This window comes from Pseudozyma flocculosa, assembly GCF_000417875.1.
Source record: "Pseudozyma flocculosa PF-1 unplaced genomic scaffold scaffold00002, whole genome shotgun sequence".
In the NCBI taxonomy this organism is placed as follows: Eukaryota; Fungi; Basidiomycota; class Ustilaginomycetes; order Ustilaginales; family Ustilaginaceae; genus Pseudozyma; species Pseudozyma flocculosa.
In genome coordinates, this window is record NW_006920870.1 from 42,039 (window position 1) to 58,568 (window position 16,530).

General features: G+C 63.5%; 5 protein-coding genes across 5 annotated transcripts in view; 2 read left to right on the top strand and 3 right to left on the bottom strand.

Moving 5' to 3' along the window:
• PFL1_00690 (uncharacterized protein) overlaps nt 1-1,085 on the top strand; it is a gene marked incomplete at both ends in the record, with an annotated part of 1,935 nt that extends 850 nt beyond the window's left edge. Inside the window, one exon of the mRNA XM_007878192.1 lies at nt 31-1,085. Within this exon, the coding sequence (XP_007876383.1) occupies nt 31-1,085 (1,055 nt within the window). The remainder of the gene's footprint in view (nt 1-30) is intronic.
• A 2,550-nt stretch (nt 1,086-3,635) lies between these two features.
• On the bottom strand, nt 3,636-4,950 carry PFL1_00691 (uncharacterized protein; the record flags this gene model as incomplete). The annotated part of the gene is made up of 2 exons (XM_007878193.1): nt 3,636-3,854; nt 4,012-4,950. The coding sequence occupies 2 exons, from the start codon at nt 4,948-4,950 to the stop codon at nt 3,636-3,638; spliced, it is 1,158 nt and encodes a 385-aa protein (XP_007876384.1).
• A 1,579-nt stretch (nt 4,951-6,529) lies between these two features.
• On the bottom strand, nt 6,530-8,527 carry PFL1_00692 (uncharacterized protein; the record flags this gene model as incomplete). Its single annotated transcript, XM_007878194.1, has 5 exons — nt 6,530-7,157; nt 7,257-7,302; nt 7,389-7,847; nt 7,936-8,295; nt 8,404-8,527. The coding sequence occupies 5 exons, from the start codon at nt 8,525-8,527 to the stop codon at nt 6,530-6,532; spliced, it is 1,617 nt and encodes a 538-aa protein (XP_007876385.1).
• Nucleotides 8,528-8,886: 359 nt separating this feature from the next.
• PFL1_00693 (uncharacterized protein) lies at nt 8,887-11,424 on the bottom strand (the record flags this gene model as incomplete). The annotated part of the gene is made up of 10 exons (XM_007878195.1): nt 8,887-9,092; nt 9,184-9,271; nt 9,394-9,407; nt 9,521-9,699; nt 9,835-10,049; nt 10,135-10,419; nt 10,508-10,528; nt 10,654-10,662; nt 10,755-11,132; nt 11,248-11,424. The coding sequence occupies 10 exons, from the start codon at nt 11,422-11,424 to the stop codon at nt 8,887-8,889; spliced, it is 1,572 nt and encodes a 523-aa protein (XP_007876386.1).
• A 1,770-nt stretch (nt 11,425-13,194) lies between these two features.
• PFL1_00694 (uncharacterized protein) lies at nt 13,195-13,836 on the top strand (the record flags this gene model as incomplete). The annotated part of the gene is made up of 2 exons (XM_007878196.1): nt 13,195-13,207; nt 13,247-13,836. 2 exons carry the CDS (start codon nt 13,195-13,197, stop codon nt 13,834-13,836), a joined length of 603 nt encoding a protein of 200 aa, XP_007876387.1.
• Nucleotides 13,837-16,530: the final 2,694 nt, after the last annotated feature.

The window sequence follows — 16,530 nt, forward strand, 5'->3', positions numbered from 1 at the left end:
CGCCGGCGCTCCGTCCTCACCTCGGCGAAGGGCTCAAGGGCTTCGGCAAACGGCAGACCGGCTACATCGACCCGCGCGGCGGCTGGACCGAGGCCAACGCCGCCGTCCGCGCCGTCCTCGCCGAGGCCATCCGTCTCGGCGTCAAAGTGGTGCCCCGCTGCGTGGCAAAGGAGCTCCTCTACCACGACCGGCCCTCATCGACAGGCAAGCGGGTCGTGCGGGGCATCCGTTCGGCCGACGGAAAGGAATACACGGCCGACCACACCGTCATCGCCGCCGGCGCGTGGTCACGGCTGCTGCTCCAGCAGCTGCTGCCCGGGTCGTCGATCAACGCGCTGCCGCCCGCCTCGCCGTCGGCGCAGTGCGTCGTGCTGCTCCAGCTGACGCCCGAGGAGCGCGCCGTGCTCAAGCACGCCCCCGTCGTGCTCAACTTTGACACGGGCCTGTACGTCTTTGAGCCGACGGCCGACGGAGTGCTCAAGATGGCCATCCACAGCGCGGCGGGCTACCAGAACCCGGCGCCGCGCCTCGACCTCGAGACGGCCTACCCGACGTTCCAGCAGGGCGAGGAGCGCCACTGCGCCCAGCCGTCGGCCATCTACAAAGAGTCGGCCGACCAGTTCGTGCCGGAGGACAAGGTGCGCACGATGCTCGAGGAGCTCTACACGCTCTACCCGCTCCTCCGCGCCGTACCCGCCGAGCGCATCCGCACGCGCATCTGCTGGTACAGCGACACGCTCGACGAAAACTGGGTGCTCGACCACCACCCGGACGTCGACAACCTCGTCGTCGCCGGCGGCGACAGCGGGCACGGGTACAAGTTCCTCCCGACGCTCGGGCGCCTCGTCGCGGCCAAGCTCGGCGTCGAGGGCGTCCCCGAGCTCACGCCGTACCAGCAGCGCGTCTTTTCGTTTGAGCACCACCGCGAGCTGGCGGAGAAGGTCAAGCGGGGCGAAAAGGTCGAGAGCGCCGATAGCGGGCGCGCGCCTGGTGGCGGCGCTGCTGCAGGCAAGCCGGTCGCAGAGAGGACCATGAGGATGGACAAGTCGGCCACCTCCAAGTCCAACCCGCGTGCCAGATTGTAGAGAAGGTGTCATGCGGATGAGAATCGAAAGAGATTGTCACACGGTCCGGGTGTCTAGAACGAGGCATCGACGGCGAGGCTGTATGAGGTGCGCGAGATGCGTCGGGACGAGTCTGATGGCAAGTGTGGCCTCTTGGAGTTCGTTTTACGTTGATCGTGTCGCCGGAGGAGCAGGCACGCAGCACGCCGACGCCCGCCGGGTCAAGGAGATCGAACCTCGCTCTGTGCTCAGGATCCCCAGCGCCGTCGCGGTCGTCGTCGCTCACCCTGCACCTCCGATACCTGGACCCTTCACTCAGCGCATCCATCGATGAGGTGGCGCCAAAGTCGAAGCTTGCACTGTCCCTGCCTCTCTCAGCTGCGGCGATGAGGACAGATCGACCGTCGCACCGTCTCGACGACCTCGAACTAGCCGCCCTTGTAGCGCCGTCGTCCCGCTGTGCAGTCATGAGCAGCCAGGACTGCTGAGCACCCATGCTGCGATCGCCTCGTCGACTTCTCTGGAATCAAATGAGATATCGCGCTGAAATGCCCGGGCCGCGAGGTGTTGGTGAACCCACGTCGGCGCGGACGGACGCACCTCAGCTCATCAAGGGGTCCCGTTCTCCGTGCTGCTGCTGTCGAGCGACTGATGCATGACATCAACCATGCAGCAGTGTGCAGTGGAACACGCAGCAATGTTGAGACGAACCAGCAGGCCATGCTGAGGTTAAGCTTCAAGATGTTGCAGTCAGTCCTCTGAAATTGTTTCCCTGGACTGATGTTGCAGGACCCTCCTGATGCTCCCAAGACATGTACCACCAAAGACAACAGTGGCATGCCATGTCTTGATGCATCTGACAATGATAGATCACTCACCCCAGCAGTACTGATGAACATGCGCTGTACATCTCTGACCAAAGGTTCATGAGCAGCTTATGGGCTGATACAAGGGCATGTCTGGACAACTAGACCAGGGAAGACATGGGCAAGTACACCAGGCTCAAGGCTCTCTAACAGATGCTTGCCCTTGTAAAGACTAATGTGGGCTCATCAACCCACATGCTCTTCAAAGTCAGCTACAAGCAGACAAGCAGGGCAGACCACTCTTCCTCCATCCATGCTCTCTTCAAGGCACAGTGCATGCAACAGCTGCAGATGCTGTACAAGACACCTACAAGAAGAACAAGGAGGAGCGCAAAGACAGAGGCCTCTGCAGGAACATTGCCTGCACCGGCAAGTACAAGATCGTCGACGGTGTCTGCGAGAACAAGGCTGCACACGGCATCACAGAGATGCACACCCACTCATTCCGCTCCGAATTCCACCTTAAGGCCAACCAGGCCATCAAGAGGATGCTCGACAAGGAGTGGCCACAATGGGGCGATTACGACGCAGACAGGGATAAGCTGGAGCTCGATGACAAGAAGGAGGAAATATACCACCTGTTGGTCAAGCTATACGGCAAGGTAGACGGCAGATGCACTCGCTGTGGCATCAAGCTGCTCGACCACAAGGAGGCCGGTGATGGACACCCTTTCAACAGGGTGTCCTTCGACCGGACTCAGCCAGGCAGCAAGGGAGGGCACTATGAGGAAGGGAACGTCAAGCGTGTGTGTACGGGGTGTAACTGCCTCAAAATGGATCACGACTTGCGCACCTCTTTGTCTTGAAGCTGATCCCTGCCATTCTTGATGCTGATGAGGCAACCCTTGACAAGCAAAGCGGTCTCAATGTCCTGCTACCCTCCAATCAGACCAACAGCAGCAGCTTGAAAAGAAGCACTGCAGCTTAAGCTCAAACGCGCAGCACTATGGAAGGTCTCCCGAGCTGCTGCAGTGTCGCTTCAAGCCCTTGAAGACAAGCGCAGCAAAGATTGACTGATGAACAGTGGTGCTGCAGCAGAGCCGATCGACATCAAAGATTGCTGCAGCAATGCTGTTGCCCAGTCTGGCGTGCACGGCGCTGTCGAGACGGCTAGCAGGCACCTTGTGCTTCGCGGAGCAAGACACGATCGCACTCGTTCTAGCAACAATCCACCACGCACCCATGTTGGACCCGCGCAGAGTGTAGCTGTTCTCGACCTCCTGAAAGCAGCGTGCAGAGCCGCAGAAGACCGACCAGGAGCAGAGCGGCTTGGAACTGAGACTGTGAGGCGCACACGCTCCGTCGCGCCAAGGGCCTCCCGGTCTCGACAGCTGGGCGAGCAGCACGGCTAATGCGGAGCAATTGTGGAGGAAGCAGTTCGGTGCATCTCACAGCCAGTAGCACGAAGGAGGAAGGGAACGCGGCTCCGCGGCTGCAAGAGTCGAAGCAGGCGCACAGCGGCGAAGAGCGAACGCAAGCGCGTCCTCGCCAATGGCCCCGTCCGGGGCCGTCATCCGTTTTCTGCGTTCCCAAGCGCCTACATCGCGAGCGGGTGAGATCGGAACGAGTCCTTCGTATTCGTTTAGAGATGCATTCCTGATCGTCTGGTCATGACATCGGCCGTCGGTCCGAGGTACCGCCGCCGCCGTACGCGTCCGCGGCCGAAAATCCGACGATGCTACCCCGATGCGTCCTCCTGCGCAATCTAGCACGAGATGCCGGCGGGCATGTTGAGGCATCCCTCCTTCTTGACGCCGCCGGTGATGTTGATGTCCTTGAAGGTCCAGTCCTTGCACGTGCCCTCGCCGCAGAGGATAATGATCGGGCTGGCGGTGTCGAGATTCTTCGTCATCGAACCATGGAGGTTCTCTACCGTGAAGTTCGTGATCGTGATACCGTTGGTCGGCGTGCCCGTAGGACCTCCCTGTTGAGATGCAAGAGAAGACGGAGGAGACGACGGTTAGCCTTGCTTCGTCCCGATCGCCCGGGATGCGGCGCGCCACCTCCGCCCGACGCGTCAATTTTGCCACCGCGCCTCGCTCCCCCTCGCCACTTTGCCACCGCCTCCGCAGCCCATACACCATTGCTCCGAAGCTCTTTCTCATCATGATAATCTCGTTTAGGTAGTCTTGGCGCACAGCAAGGCCATAGCCGTGTGTGTTGACCATTTCGATGTCCCTGTAGTGCACGTTTGCGACGGAGCCGGTGGTGTTGTAGTTTGTCTTGATCCTGACGGCGTTTTCGCTGTTTACGACCTTGACCTTTTCGATGAGGACGCCGTCGACGGTGTTTACGTCTCTTCCGCCGACGCTGCCGATCGAGAGGCCGTGGCCGCCCTCGCAGTAGGCGTGGGAGAAGTGGATGTTGGTTCCGGAGCGGATGGCGAGGCAGTCGTCCTGGTTTCGGACGTGGACGTTGCGGATCGTGACGCCGTCGCACTCTCCGACGTCGAATGCGTCGGTGTTGTGGCCGAGGGAGCCTACGTCCGAGTCGAGGCTGGGCGAACCCTCGTCTCCGTCCGAGTTGTCGAGGGTGATGTGGTCGATCTGGACGTCCTTGCACTTGGCGATGTCAAAGGCGTGGACGGGCGTGTTTTTGACGTTGAGGTGCGAGAGGCGGGTGCCGACGGCGTTGCGGAGGTAGAGGAACTTGGGCTTGGCCTTGCCGCCGTTGCCGCCCAGCGTATCCCACCAGCGCTTGCCGTCGCAGTCAAAGAGCGAGTGCGGCGCGCCGCGCACGTCGAGGTGGTTGCCCGAGATGTTGACCAAGGGCCCCTTCCACTCGGCGTAGCCAAACGTGGTGCGGCCCTCGAAGACGACCTTGGTGCCGTCGTTGAGGTTGGTCAGGTCGAGCGTCTTGTTGGCCGGCACGGCCATGTTGGACACGGTGATGGTGCTGCACGCCTTCTTGCCGGCGACGAGGCTGTCGAGGTCGCTGAAGACGCACTTGTCCTTGGCCGCGTGCGGCGCGGCGGCCACAAGCGTCGTGGCGGCCAGGGCGAGGCTGAGGAGTCGGACCATGTCGGGGGGGAGGTGCAGTGTGGCGGAGGAGAGGAGGGGATGAGGGGCGATCTGGTGTCGAGCTGCGGGGTGAGCAGCACGGCGCGTATAAGTAGACTTTCGGCCGCCAGCCTCGCCATGGCACAGCGAGCACGGCGTGGCAGCAAGTCGAAAGCTAGGGGACGACGGCCAAACGACCCCACGTCGATCGAAGGAAGAGTGCAGTGCGGGGTGCAGCAGCGGCCAAGCGGCATGGCCGAGGGGCACCATCGACCGCAGGCCGCCTCGCCACCGCCAAGCGCCGGTCAAGCCTTGGCGTCGAGGGATGTCCGGCTGCGCATCGCACACACACGGACATTGTTCTCGAGCATTCGCCACGGGGATAGGTAGGCGCTAGAGCAGGAACGAGGTGCCTGACACCCTGACTTCGTTAGCGCCATGGTCGACGTGGGGAGTGGACCGCGAAAGGGGCAGCGGCACAGCGCGTCGATATCGAAGCGGGGAGAGGGGTTTCAACCGAGCCGGACATCGAGGTGTCAGCGGACGGGCTCACGTGGGTTGCGAGACTTCTGCTGGCTACAGAGGGTTTCGACTTACCGCAGGCGAGGAGAGGGCGGATCGGGTGGCAAGTGCGACTCTGATAGTGCTGGGCCTGCCTGACTCGCCACACACGCCTATCCTTCTTCGAAACAGACTGTTCCATGGAGAGCTTCTCTCGTTGCAAAGCGGAGGACAAAGGTATCGACGACGACGTGGGGGCAGCATACGTGTCAACGGACCTCGGTGCGCGACATCGGTGGCGAGGGAGTGGGGTGCGGGGGAGAATGCGGGGACAGTGCGGGGCACCACCAGCGAAGGCGTATGGAATCAAAGCTCATCGCCTCGACTCTACTCGACTCGACTGGCCTTTCTGCGCCGTGCGCCCGGCATCGACCTCGCCACGCTATGTACCATGTCCGGATGAACGTGTTCCGAAGCTCGAGCGGGGTCCCCGCTTGCCCCCTCCTCGTCCCCCACCCTGCGAGCGAACGGGCAATCAAAGGGACCGAATGCAATCATCAGCCTGCCGGATCTGCAACGGGAAAGAGGCAGGGGGCGGACAGGCGTACGTACGTGTCGGTGATCTCTTCCGTCGCCGTTGCTTAGCGCCGTTTTGCAAGAGGAGCGACGCACGCGAGCAGGTGGGGGAGGCGGCCAAAAGCGGCCGGCGGGGCGGGCCCAGCGCGGGGCAGTTGGGCCAGCTGTCCACTTTGGCCTGCATGGCATGAATGGCCAGGCGCGGCGGCGGCTTTCCCCACACGAAAAAGTTACGCGCCTCTCCGCCTGCCTGCCATTCGTCCCCGCGCCGCCGGCCGGCAGAAAAGGCAGCCGAAGGGGGAAAACCGAAGAAAATTGGCCGAGGCCGGGGCGGGCGCTGGTCTCGACTGGGCCGCGGCGGCTGCTCGAGCGGAGCCGATGACCTCTGCGCGATCATCTCTCTTCACTCTCCCTCCTCCGCCTTCAGACAAGCACACGACTCTCCATGACCGCCTGGATATCTCGCACGACCCATCCCATTACTCTCAGCATGTCCGGAGATGCCCCTCCGCAACCCAAATCGCTAACCACCGGGCACCTCGTTGCGCTGCACGCCGACGGCGCCGCGTCCGTCGCGATTGCTCTTCATCTCGCCCACCAGATCCTCGTACCAATTCTTGTCGAGCCCGGCCCTCTTGCGGTCCTCGACGTTGAAAGGCCCCTTGAGCCTGCCGATAAAGTTGTGCCTGACCTCCTGGCGAAATACCTGGACCGGGTCCAGCGGCTGCGGCCGCGCATTGGCGCACAGCCACGTCAGCCACCGGTGCCCCGCCGAGACGTGGGTAATCTCATCGAGGTGGATCGTCGTCAGCGTCTCGACGCTCTTGGCGTCGCCGGCGTTTTCAAACTTCTTGATCGTCATCGGGTTGACGTCCAGCCCGCGGCTCTCGTGCACCAGCGACACGACGGAGATGCGCGCCGTCAGCGAGTGCGCCGTCTCCATGGCCGAGTCCCACAGCCCGTGGTGCACCGGCAGCGCGCCAAAGTGGCTCCCCATCTCGCGCAGCCGCTCGTCGAGCAGCGAAAAGTGCTTGGCCTCGTCCTCGGCCACCTTGACAAAGTCGGAAAAAAACTGCAGCGGCATCTTGGGCGCCGGGCCCTCGGCGTCGGCAAAGTACTCGGCGCACAGCCGCGGAGCGCGCGCCATGATGCTGGGAGGGGAGGGTCGAAAAGGGACACGGCGGCCACGTGCGCCAGTATGAGCGTCGCCGCATGAATCATCGAGCGCTGCGTCCACGACTGCAACTCACTCAAACGCCAGGTCGATGGCCCACTGCTCGATGTTGGCGAGCGAGTCTGTCGAGGCGGGCGAGGCAGTCAAGGAACGTGTGGAGTCAGCACGCGGCTTGTGCGCCACATCGCGCCGGGCACGTCACACCTACGTAGCATGGCGATTCGGCTCCGCTCTGTCCCGCCTCGACCACGCTTGCCCTCGGCGCCAGGCTTGACACGGATCTCTTCCTGGAGCCTGGCCGGCCGTTCCGGCGGCGTCTCGGCTTCCGAGACGTGCCACCGCCGCTTCGACGGATCCGCCTCGTTCTGCACCCACCGACCGCCGCCGATGATCTTGCATTCGCCGGAGCGGAAGGCCTGGGCGGCGTAGCGCGTGTAGGCCACCTTCTTGGCGGGCTCGGGCGTGTTGAGCACGAGGACCGCCCATGCCACGAGCGTCCTTGGCGCCGGCGAGGGTGGCGGGATCGACGAGGACGCCGTCTCCACGCCTGTCGGTGGTTCGCTGTGCGGGGCATCTTTCAGGGGCGCCTCGGCGTCGAGGGCCAGCTTTGAGGCTTGCAGGTGCAGCGCCTTGGCGGCGTCCTCCCTTCCCGTGTTGCGAGCGTAGGCTTTGCATCGGGAAAGTATCGTCGACAGCGATTCTGGTCAGTACGCGCAAGGCCTGCCAGGCTAACGAGTCGGCCGCGTGGGACTCACCTTCGCTGACCGGCCTGATCTCGACAATGTCCCAGGCGTCCTTCTTGGCCTCTGACTCAGCAGCTGCGACGTGCTGCGCGGGAGCGGGTGCATCGATCCAGAGCTGGCCATCGTCCCGGACCTGACAAGCGTAGACGCACGCCTTGATGCCGTGGGACGACTCGCCGGTGCGGAGAGAAAAGTCGTACTCGTGCCAGGGGCAGACGACGACAAAGTCCTCGATCTCTTCGACGTCGTCCAACGGCTCGTTTTCCTCGATCGTGGCATTCTCGAGCGGAGCACCGAGGTGTGGGCACGTGGCCTCCATGCAGTAGTAGGCCGACGGGGTGGCGGCATCGGCCGAAGGGAAGCGGAAGATGACTGCGGCGAAGCGAGGCGGCAAGGACACAGCGCTGGTCAGGAGACGGTCGCCAGCAGACTGCGAGGCTCAGCGGCTCCACAGTGTTCGGAATCGGCCGCAACACCCACGGAGCGAATGGTACTCGAGCGTCTGGGCATGTCGCAAGGTGAGGTGGTGACGGGCCGACGCCTCGAGCCTCGAGGTGGGCGCCACCTTGAGCCAGACGGAGCGCACCCCTGCCTGGTCCGTCATAGCCGTCTGCGATACCAGGCGAGGTGAGCGTAAGACGACGCCTGATATGGGTCGCAGATGAGAGTGAAGGGTGGAACGAGCAGGGTAACGGCAGTCGCGGTGGTGGTGGTGGTGGTGGTGGTGAAGAGCAGGAAGGCCAGCAAGCCAGCAGGTGGAGGCAGCAAGAAGCTCCCACGAAAATTGGAAGGAAATTCGTTTTTCGGAACTCGGGCAGCTTCCCCGACGCCCTCTCTTCGCCCGCCCTCGCCCCTGACCTATCGCTCCTCGCCTGCTCGCCACCATCTTCGCCCCCTACGTTCTCCAACCTCTCCTCTGGCTAACCCATATCATCCGGTCGCCCGTCCCTTCTGCCACCAATCTCAAAACTGCGATCGCCATCCGAACTCGTCGCCCCACTTGCCCTGGCCGGCCGGATCGTTGCACGCGCCGCTCGGCGGGGCGTTGCCAAAGGCGTACATCGAGCAGAACGAGTTGGACGCCTTGTTGTTGATGAAGCCGATGGTGTAGTACCCGTTGTTGATCGAGTTGGCCGTCTGCAGTCCCGCTTGCAGCGTCTTGCCTTGGCCTGTATGTCGTGTGTCGGGAGGCAGAGTGTCAGCAACTGAAGTTCTGTCCGGAGTCGACCCCCTCCTTCGACCCTCTAATGCGACACTCACTGCTGTTCTGGCTGGCCGGCACGCAGCGCGTGGCGATTCTGCTCGAGTCGTTGTTGTCGTAAGCCGCCTGCGTCGAGGCAAAGGGGAACTGATGGGATGCGGCAGGAGCATGGTGGGGAGTAGAGGATCGGGCGCAGCGTCAGTCGGCTGGCCTCACGCTTTTCCTCGAGATCTCTCTTCCCCTGCTCCCACGTCTACAGGGATGCTCACCTCGTCGCAAGAGTCTGGAGGAAGCGCAGGACGGAGAAAAAAGAAGCAGAGACGGCAAAGCGAGGTTTCTCAGTCAAACGTGCGCATCGGACCAGCAGGAAGGCTGCGGCACCGCTGGACGACTCACATCCGCCCGGGTTGGAGCGATCCGTGGGCCACACGGTGAACTCGGCGGGATAGCGGCTCGAGCAGTAGTTGGGGTCCTCGAGCTTGCACCGGTTGCGCTTTCGCAGGTCATTGCAGCCCGTGCCGTTCTTGCGGTACCGCTGCGCCAGCGAGTGGCCCTTGCAGTAGAGGCCATAGCACCTGAGGTGATGGGGTGCGGCGCGAGGGGGAAAAGCAATAAGACCGGGCGGCGGCAGGGCAAGCGCTTGGAGTCAGCATGCGGGTTCGAGGCCTCGGACATCGGCAGCGCCGACCGGACGATCGGCTGCCACGTACATGTTCTCGCAGACCTCGGGGATGACGCTGCAGTCGAAGTCGATGTGGACCGAAAGCCTCTTTTCGTGCCTCTCGAGGCCCCTGGCGGCCAGGGTGTTATTGGCGCCGAGGTCGATGTTGACCACGACGTCACTCGCCTTCGGATGCAGCATCCGCTCGTGTTCGGCGAGCAGGCTGAAGTTGTGCGGCCGGCCGCGCTCGATGTCCCATTGCGTCTGCGCGACCGGGCATCGTCTCGCGGAGGCTGTCAGGTCCATGTTTCGGCGCCAAGTTCACGGACCTGGGCGGCATAGCACTCACCCTGTTGAAAAACACCCGGACGGCATCGCCCTCGGCGCCGCCAAAGTGGTAGCCGGACGTCAGGAGGTTGCGGTCGACCCAGTCCTGCATCGCCAGGTCGCTCTCCGACACCTCGTCGTCGTCGCGCTGGTCGCGCTTGGCGTCGGCCTCGTATCCGTCGCCGCGCCTGGTGAGCGACGTTGCCGTCGGGCAGCCTGAACCGTCAGACAGCGGGCACGTCTCCTGGTTGAGCGGCTTCTGGGCTCCGATGTGGGAGCCCGAGTAGTCGGTGTACAGCTGGTTGCACTGTCGAGGGAGCAGGCGGTAGAAGGGTCCCAGGCGGTGTCAGACCTCGCGGATCATGCTTTGGCAAAATTCCGCCTGTCAGGCTTACCTTTTCGGGCTCCGGCTCGGGCTGGTCGGTTCCGCCGCCGGTGCCGCCTCCGCCCGTGGTCGGGGGGATGACGGGGGAGGAACAACTGGAGGGGGGACGACGACCGGGGGAGGAACGACGGGCGGCGGGATGACCGGTGGAATCACAGTCGGTGCCTGCAGACAAAAGGTCACATCGGCCAGAATGGAGCCCGTCAGTCACGGCAACCGATTTCCGGCTCTGTCAGGAGCCCCGTGGCGACGCTCACCTTGCCCGCGTAGTGGAGCCAGTCGTTGAAGTTGCGGTAGGGGATGACGCCGTCGCGGCACTGGTCACCGGTGCAGAAGCCAGTCCACTGGGCGATGGGCTGCCACCAGACGAGCGCATCGGCGTCGCGGATGCCGAAGCCGTACTGGCCGTAGAACTGGAGCGACCCGATAAACCAGAGCTCGAACGAGTCAAAGGTCATGCCGCTACCGCCCGCGGCGGGAAGCATCTTTGCCCAGATGGTGTCGGCCAGGCTGTCTTCGGAGGCCGGGTCGACCGACTTGCCCTGGTCGCCAATCTTCTGGAGGAAGGGGGTGACTCCATTGCAGGTGGCCGCGGTCACGCAGCTGCGCGTGGCCCACAGCGACTGGACTGGGGTCTGCCAGATGGCGAGACGGATTATGGCGAAGGCGTGCCTTTGGTCAGCTCATCGTCTCGTAGATCCGATGGGTGTACTTGGAGATGAAGAAGGCCGGGAAAGGCAAGCAACGCACCTGTCCGTTGACGACACGCGTGACACACTTGTCGGTGATGTAGTCGCAGGGGTTGTCTGTGACGCTTCGACGGGGCAGCTCGAGGCCGGCCTGGCCGTTCGAGGGTGCCTTGAGGGGTCCCGCGGCGGCCAGCGGAACGAGGCCGGCCAGGAGCCAGGGCGAGATCGAGGGTCGCATGCTTGTCGGCGATGTGCAAGAATGGAAGAGAAGGAGGGGGAAAAGGATGGGGATCAAGAGGACTCCAAGGACGAACGGTGCCGCGCTGCTTCTTAGTTATAACGGACTTTCCGGGCCCCTCGGACGTCCGCCGGCTCCTTGACATGTCTGAAAAGCAGGAGACACGTCGTCGAGGCCGAGACTGAGACACGCTACAGCGCTCGAGACGCGAACTGTCCGCTGCCGGTCTTTTGCTCAAAGCCCTCGACCGTAGTGGCCGGGAGCGGGCCGAAGCCGACGCTACGAAAAAGCCGGCCACGGCTTGCCAGGTCCACGTTCGCCGTCTGGGACTTGCTCGCTCGGAGCGAGGCGGAGTCGCAGCTGCTGGAACATTCCGCGTCTGCGTTCTTCTTGACAAGAGATGCGGCGTAGCCTCAGATCTGTTCCTGACCGCCGAGCGGGTGGGAGTCGAGGAGCGCGGCCAATCAGATGCCCGGGAGGGGCGGGGGAGAACACCGCCGCCGAACAGGTCTGTCGAGGAGCGAGGACCGGATTCAGCAAGCGAATCTTTCGACGGCCGATGCATCGGAGGCCTGCGATGCGACGCTTTCCACGAGCGGACGTCGGCAGAGGTTACCTGCGCTGGGCTGGGAGCTGCTCCCCGAGAAGACCAGGCCTGGCCTTCGGTGCCAAACCATGGAATTGGTTCGATCCGACGGCGGCAGTACCGCAGAAGGCAGACCCGGCTCCTGCCGGTGTGTGGATTTCAGCTCATGCGGAAGGGTGCAAAGAAGGCCTCTTGATGGTGCGAAGATGCAAGCCGGCCATGGTCATTCAGCTGTCGGCTTAGCCACGCCACTTTCACCACTCTTTGACGGCGGGCTAGGCCCTACCTGCAGCGTTTGCACCATGGCGAACGGCCCACTCCGGCCCGCTTCCGACGACGACCGAAGCCGAGCGGCAAATCCGAGCCTCGCTCAGCGGCTAGGGCCTGAGATCTGCGCCCGTCGTCCGTGGAGTTGCAGCAGCTCGTCGAGGGCTTCCAACGGGACGGTACCTGCGTTGGCAGCTCGTCGCGTCGTCGCCGGAGCAGGCCGCGCAACCTACCGCTCGCTTCCCACGCAGCCCCGCAGCTTTGCGCTCGCTTGTGCATAAATGGACAGCTGCACCGAATCCACGGCGCCGGCTAGCATCCGACCGAGCCAGCCAGCCAGCCAGCCGCCTTTTCTTCTTCTCGTCAAGCAGCCCGGGTTGCGCCAAGAGAACCTCTCTTCCCTCGCGAGCTCAAGGAGCCGGTGGCGAGGTACATCGTACGATTCGAATTGAAGGGAGCGACCTGCCGTCTTCCTTTGCTTGCAGATCTCGCTCCGAACCAGATGCAAGAAGTGTCGGAGAGAGGATCCGGTGAGAACGAACTGGGAGCGACCGTCGAGCAGCCGGACAGGAGCGCAGGTGGCGAAAGCTTGCGGTCCCTCTGCTGTCCCACGCTCGGCGCTGGGCAAGACTTCAGTACAGCAGCCTTCGAGGAGACTCACCTGACGAGGAGGACGAGAGCAGACGGCTTCGACCCAAACGCGATGCCGCGACGAGAGGCGCTCACGAAAAGCCAGCAGCGCCAACATCGTATCGTGGGAGCGGACCATAGCCCCGGCGCCGTCGAAGGGATGCTGTCCCCTGCCTGATCGATCCCGCCCATAAGTACCGCTGGGTTGGGGCCATACCTTCCACCCACCTCCCTCCATCCACTCTGATCCACACAAGCGCAACAGACCAACGTCAGTCAACGCCACCATGAAGCTCACCAGTATCCTTTCCGTGGTCGCCCCCCTCGTGGCCTCTGCAGCTCTTGCGCTCCCCTCGCCCAGCAAGGGAGCAAACGACGTCGGCGCGACGGTGCGCCAGGCCCAGGGATCGCCCGAGGCGCAGCGCGAGGGCTGGGGCCGCCACTCGACGTTCTACAACGCCACGACCGCGTCGTTCTACACGGTCGAGACCGACAGCGCCGAGGCCGCGCTCGGACGTCACCTTCTGTCGACGGGCGAGATGAAGTTCCCGCCTTCGCAGCTGACCGAGGAGGAGACGCGCGAGGCCCTGGCCCGCCTCTTCCCGGAGTCGCTCGAGCGACGCGGCACCGACACCAACTGCAAGGGCTCCTCGATGTGCTCGTCGTGCTGGGGCAGCGCAAGGGGGATCCGCAACCAGATGTGCTCCAACGGCGTGTGCCGGACGGGCATGGCAGGCACCCACGTCCGCACCGACTGCAACGCCTTTGGCCAGGGCCTGGCCCTCTTCACCAACTTCAATTACTGGGATGAGGGCTCTCTGATTGGCGATGTCGACGATATCCTCAACCACAACTGCAAGAAGTGCGGCAGCACCAACGCCGGCGATGGTCGCGGCCGCGTGACCATCAACTACGTGTCGCAGTGCTAGGCGCAAGCTCCCGGTGCAAACGCCGAGGTGATGCACGGATCGACGGTACGAGGATGCAGCCATGCCAGCAACGTCAACTCGGTCTGTGGTCGAGCGAGCGTCGAATGCTGTATAGAGAAGCCGCAGCCGACGGCAATGATTGTGGAATCGAGCGGTGTGAAGTCTCGGACATGCCCCCTTCCCCGCGGAGAACGCCTGCCTGGGGCTCGACGGTGGCGAGTTTCGTCGATCTCGAAAGGAAACAGATGCCGACCGAAGATTGCGGTCCACAAACACCAGCGTATGAAAGCGGAGACTCGATCCTGCCACCGCTGCCGGCTGTCGCGGTCGCAATGGCTGTGTTCATACCGTACCGAAAGGGGCGATTCGGAGGCGGAGCTCGTGGTGGCTGCACGGCGAGCAGGAGAATATTTCATGCGGAAGGCTGCAAGAGAAGCCTCTGACAGGTGCGGGCGCCAGGCAGGGCAGCGGCTCCCCGTATCAGCTGTCACGGCCCGGCTTCAGCGCGGTTCTTGGTCCATGCCGAACTCCGCTGCTTCGAATGGAGAAGTGCATGTTCGGGGTCAGAAAGGGTCGGACCAGGCCGAAGCCGAACGGAGCCCCCATTCAGAAGTCGCCTCGGAACTCATCCGGGCATCCCGTTTCGTTCGTCTGATCCCGGCACTGCCTCTTCGCTTGGGTGTTTGCTTGCACGGCGACGCAAGCCACTCCCGCGCGCAACAGCGCAGGCGACCAGAAGAGTCGGCGACAGATTGAGCTCGCCTCGCGATGGCCTGCAGGCTGACCACCTGTTTCGGTGCCACGGAGCAAGATCAGCGACGCAGGCACCAAGCCAAGAAGGGTATCGGGCCGAAGCCGAACATACACCAGCGAGCGCTCACCTTCCCGGAGGTGCCGGGAGCTGCCTCAACTTATACGCGACCGGCCGATCGGCCGAAGGGCCAGGAGGCGGTGCAAAGCCATCTTCCTGTGACTTGCTACATCGCCCTGGCGCCTTTGCAGCAGTCCAGCTCGCCGTCTAGCAGCACACGGCCCGCGCGGGCGGAATCGACCGGTAGCTGGGCCAACCGGAAGACGATGACGAGACGGACGAAGGCGTAGATCACGGACTCGAAGAGCTGGGCCTGGTGTTTCTTCCAGACCGCCCTTGACGTCGGCGAGAGCACTGCGACCAAGCTCGGCCGAGGGTCGTCTAGTGCGGAGGGACCGAGGCTGAAGTGTCGAGTCTTGATGTAGAGCTCGAGAAGCAGCGAGCGCCGAGAGACCCCGTTGCGCGCCACTGACCTCAACAGCGCGCTATCACCGCGTATAACGCAACGGTCCGCCTCCTGGCAATCCTGGCGGCCCAGCTCGCCTCCTCGACAGCGAAACGTCCCGCAACATCGCTCCATCAGGTTCCCGAGCCTCGACTGACCGAAGGGAAGACCAGCAAGGCACTTGCGAGGCTCTTTCCAAAGGTACAGGGGCCGCAGCGACGCGACAGCGAGCCGGCACCCACATCCGCACCGACTGCAACGCCTTTGGACAGGGGCTCGCGCTATTCACGGACCAGGGCTACTGGCTCGAGGACCATGTCATGGTGGACTTTGACGGCATTCTCAACCGCAGGTGCAAGAAGTGCGGTAGCACCAATCGCCACGATGGGCCTGGCCGCGTGACCATCAACTACGTGTCGCGTTGCTAAGGGGCGGGCAGCGAAGCCCTCGACCGCGATGGGGGCGACCAAGCGTTTTCGATCAGAGAATGTGGCGATGACGAGCCATTGTGACGGAAGTCAGGGTGTTGTGGCGGAGACGCAGCAAGGCTGTCGAAGGACGACAATGGTGGAGATGGTGGTGGCGGTGGTGGCGGTGGTGATGAGAACCAGCACATGCCACCCATGCCAGACCAGCGCAGGCTGAGGCTGAGGGCGTTTAATTGGACCCTAGCCAGGGCGGTTGAATTCACGCGCGGGCGCCGCTCTAAAAATTTAAGCTTTTCTGAAATGCGCGCGTCGAGTCCAAGGCGCCGCGCAATACAACCTGTATCGAAGCACTTGAACAGTCCTCAAGCGCGCCGGAGCCAAGGGGAAAGCAGGCCAGGCAAGGCGGCTCTGGCCTGACCAGCCCATGTGTTGGTCTCGGACGCAGGCAGGCAGGCAGGCAGGCAGGCAGGCGGGCGGGCAGGGCGCGGCGGGCGAAGCGCGTGTCAGGGCCAGCTGCTCCCACTTTCACTCACTCACCACCACCACCACCATCCCTCCATCACCTCCTTCAGCGCCACCGCCGTCGTCAGCGGCCGGCATCATCGGCGTCGCTTGCGGCCTGCTCATTCTAACCGCGGAGCGTCCGCGCAACCCCACCTCACTACGGCCGCACCGGAGCCTCGCTTCGCCGCTCCGCCCTCCGCCGCTACGCCAACCTTCCGGCCCTGACCGCTCGCGATCGCTGTCCTCGACGATTTGCACCTCCTTTGGAGGCATCGACGCTCCTACCGTCCATCATTGCTTCTCCAGCCGATGTTTGCCGCTGCATCCTGAATTCCTGCTGCCGCCAAAGGGGAACCCGCCTTCGACCGCAAGACGCCCCTGATGACTTCGCCAAACAGCCGCTCCCTTCGCTGCTGAGCGATCATCGAGCCTTTTGCGACCTCTGCTGTCGTCCACTCATCGCCCAGCTATCTCACACCCGACAATCCGCCCGTGCTGGCCACGGC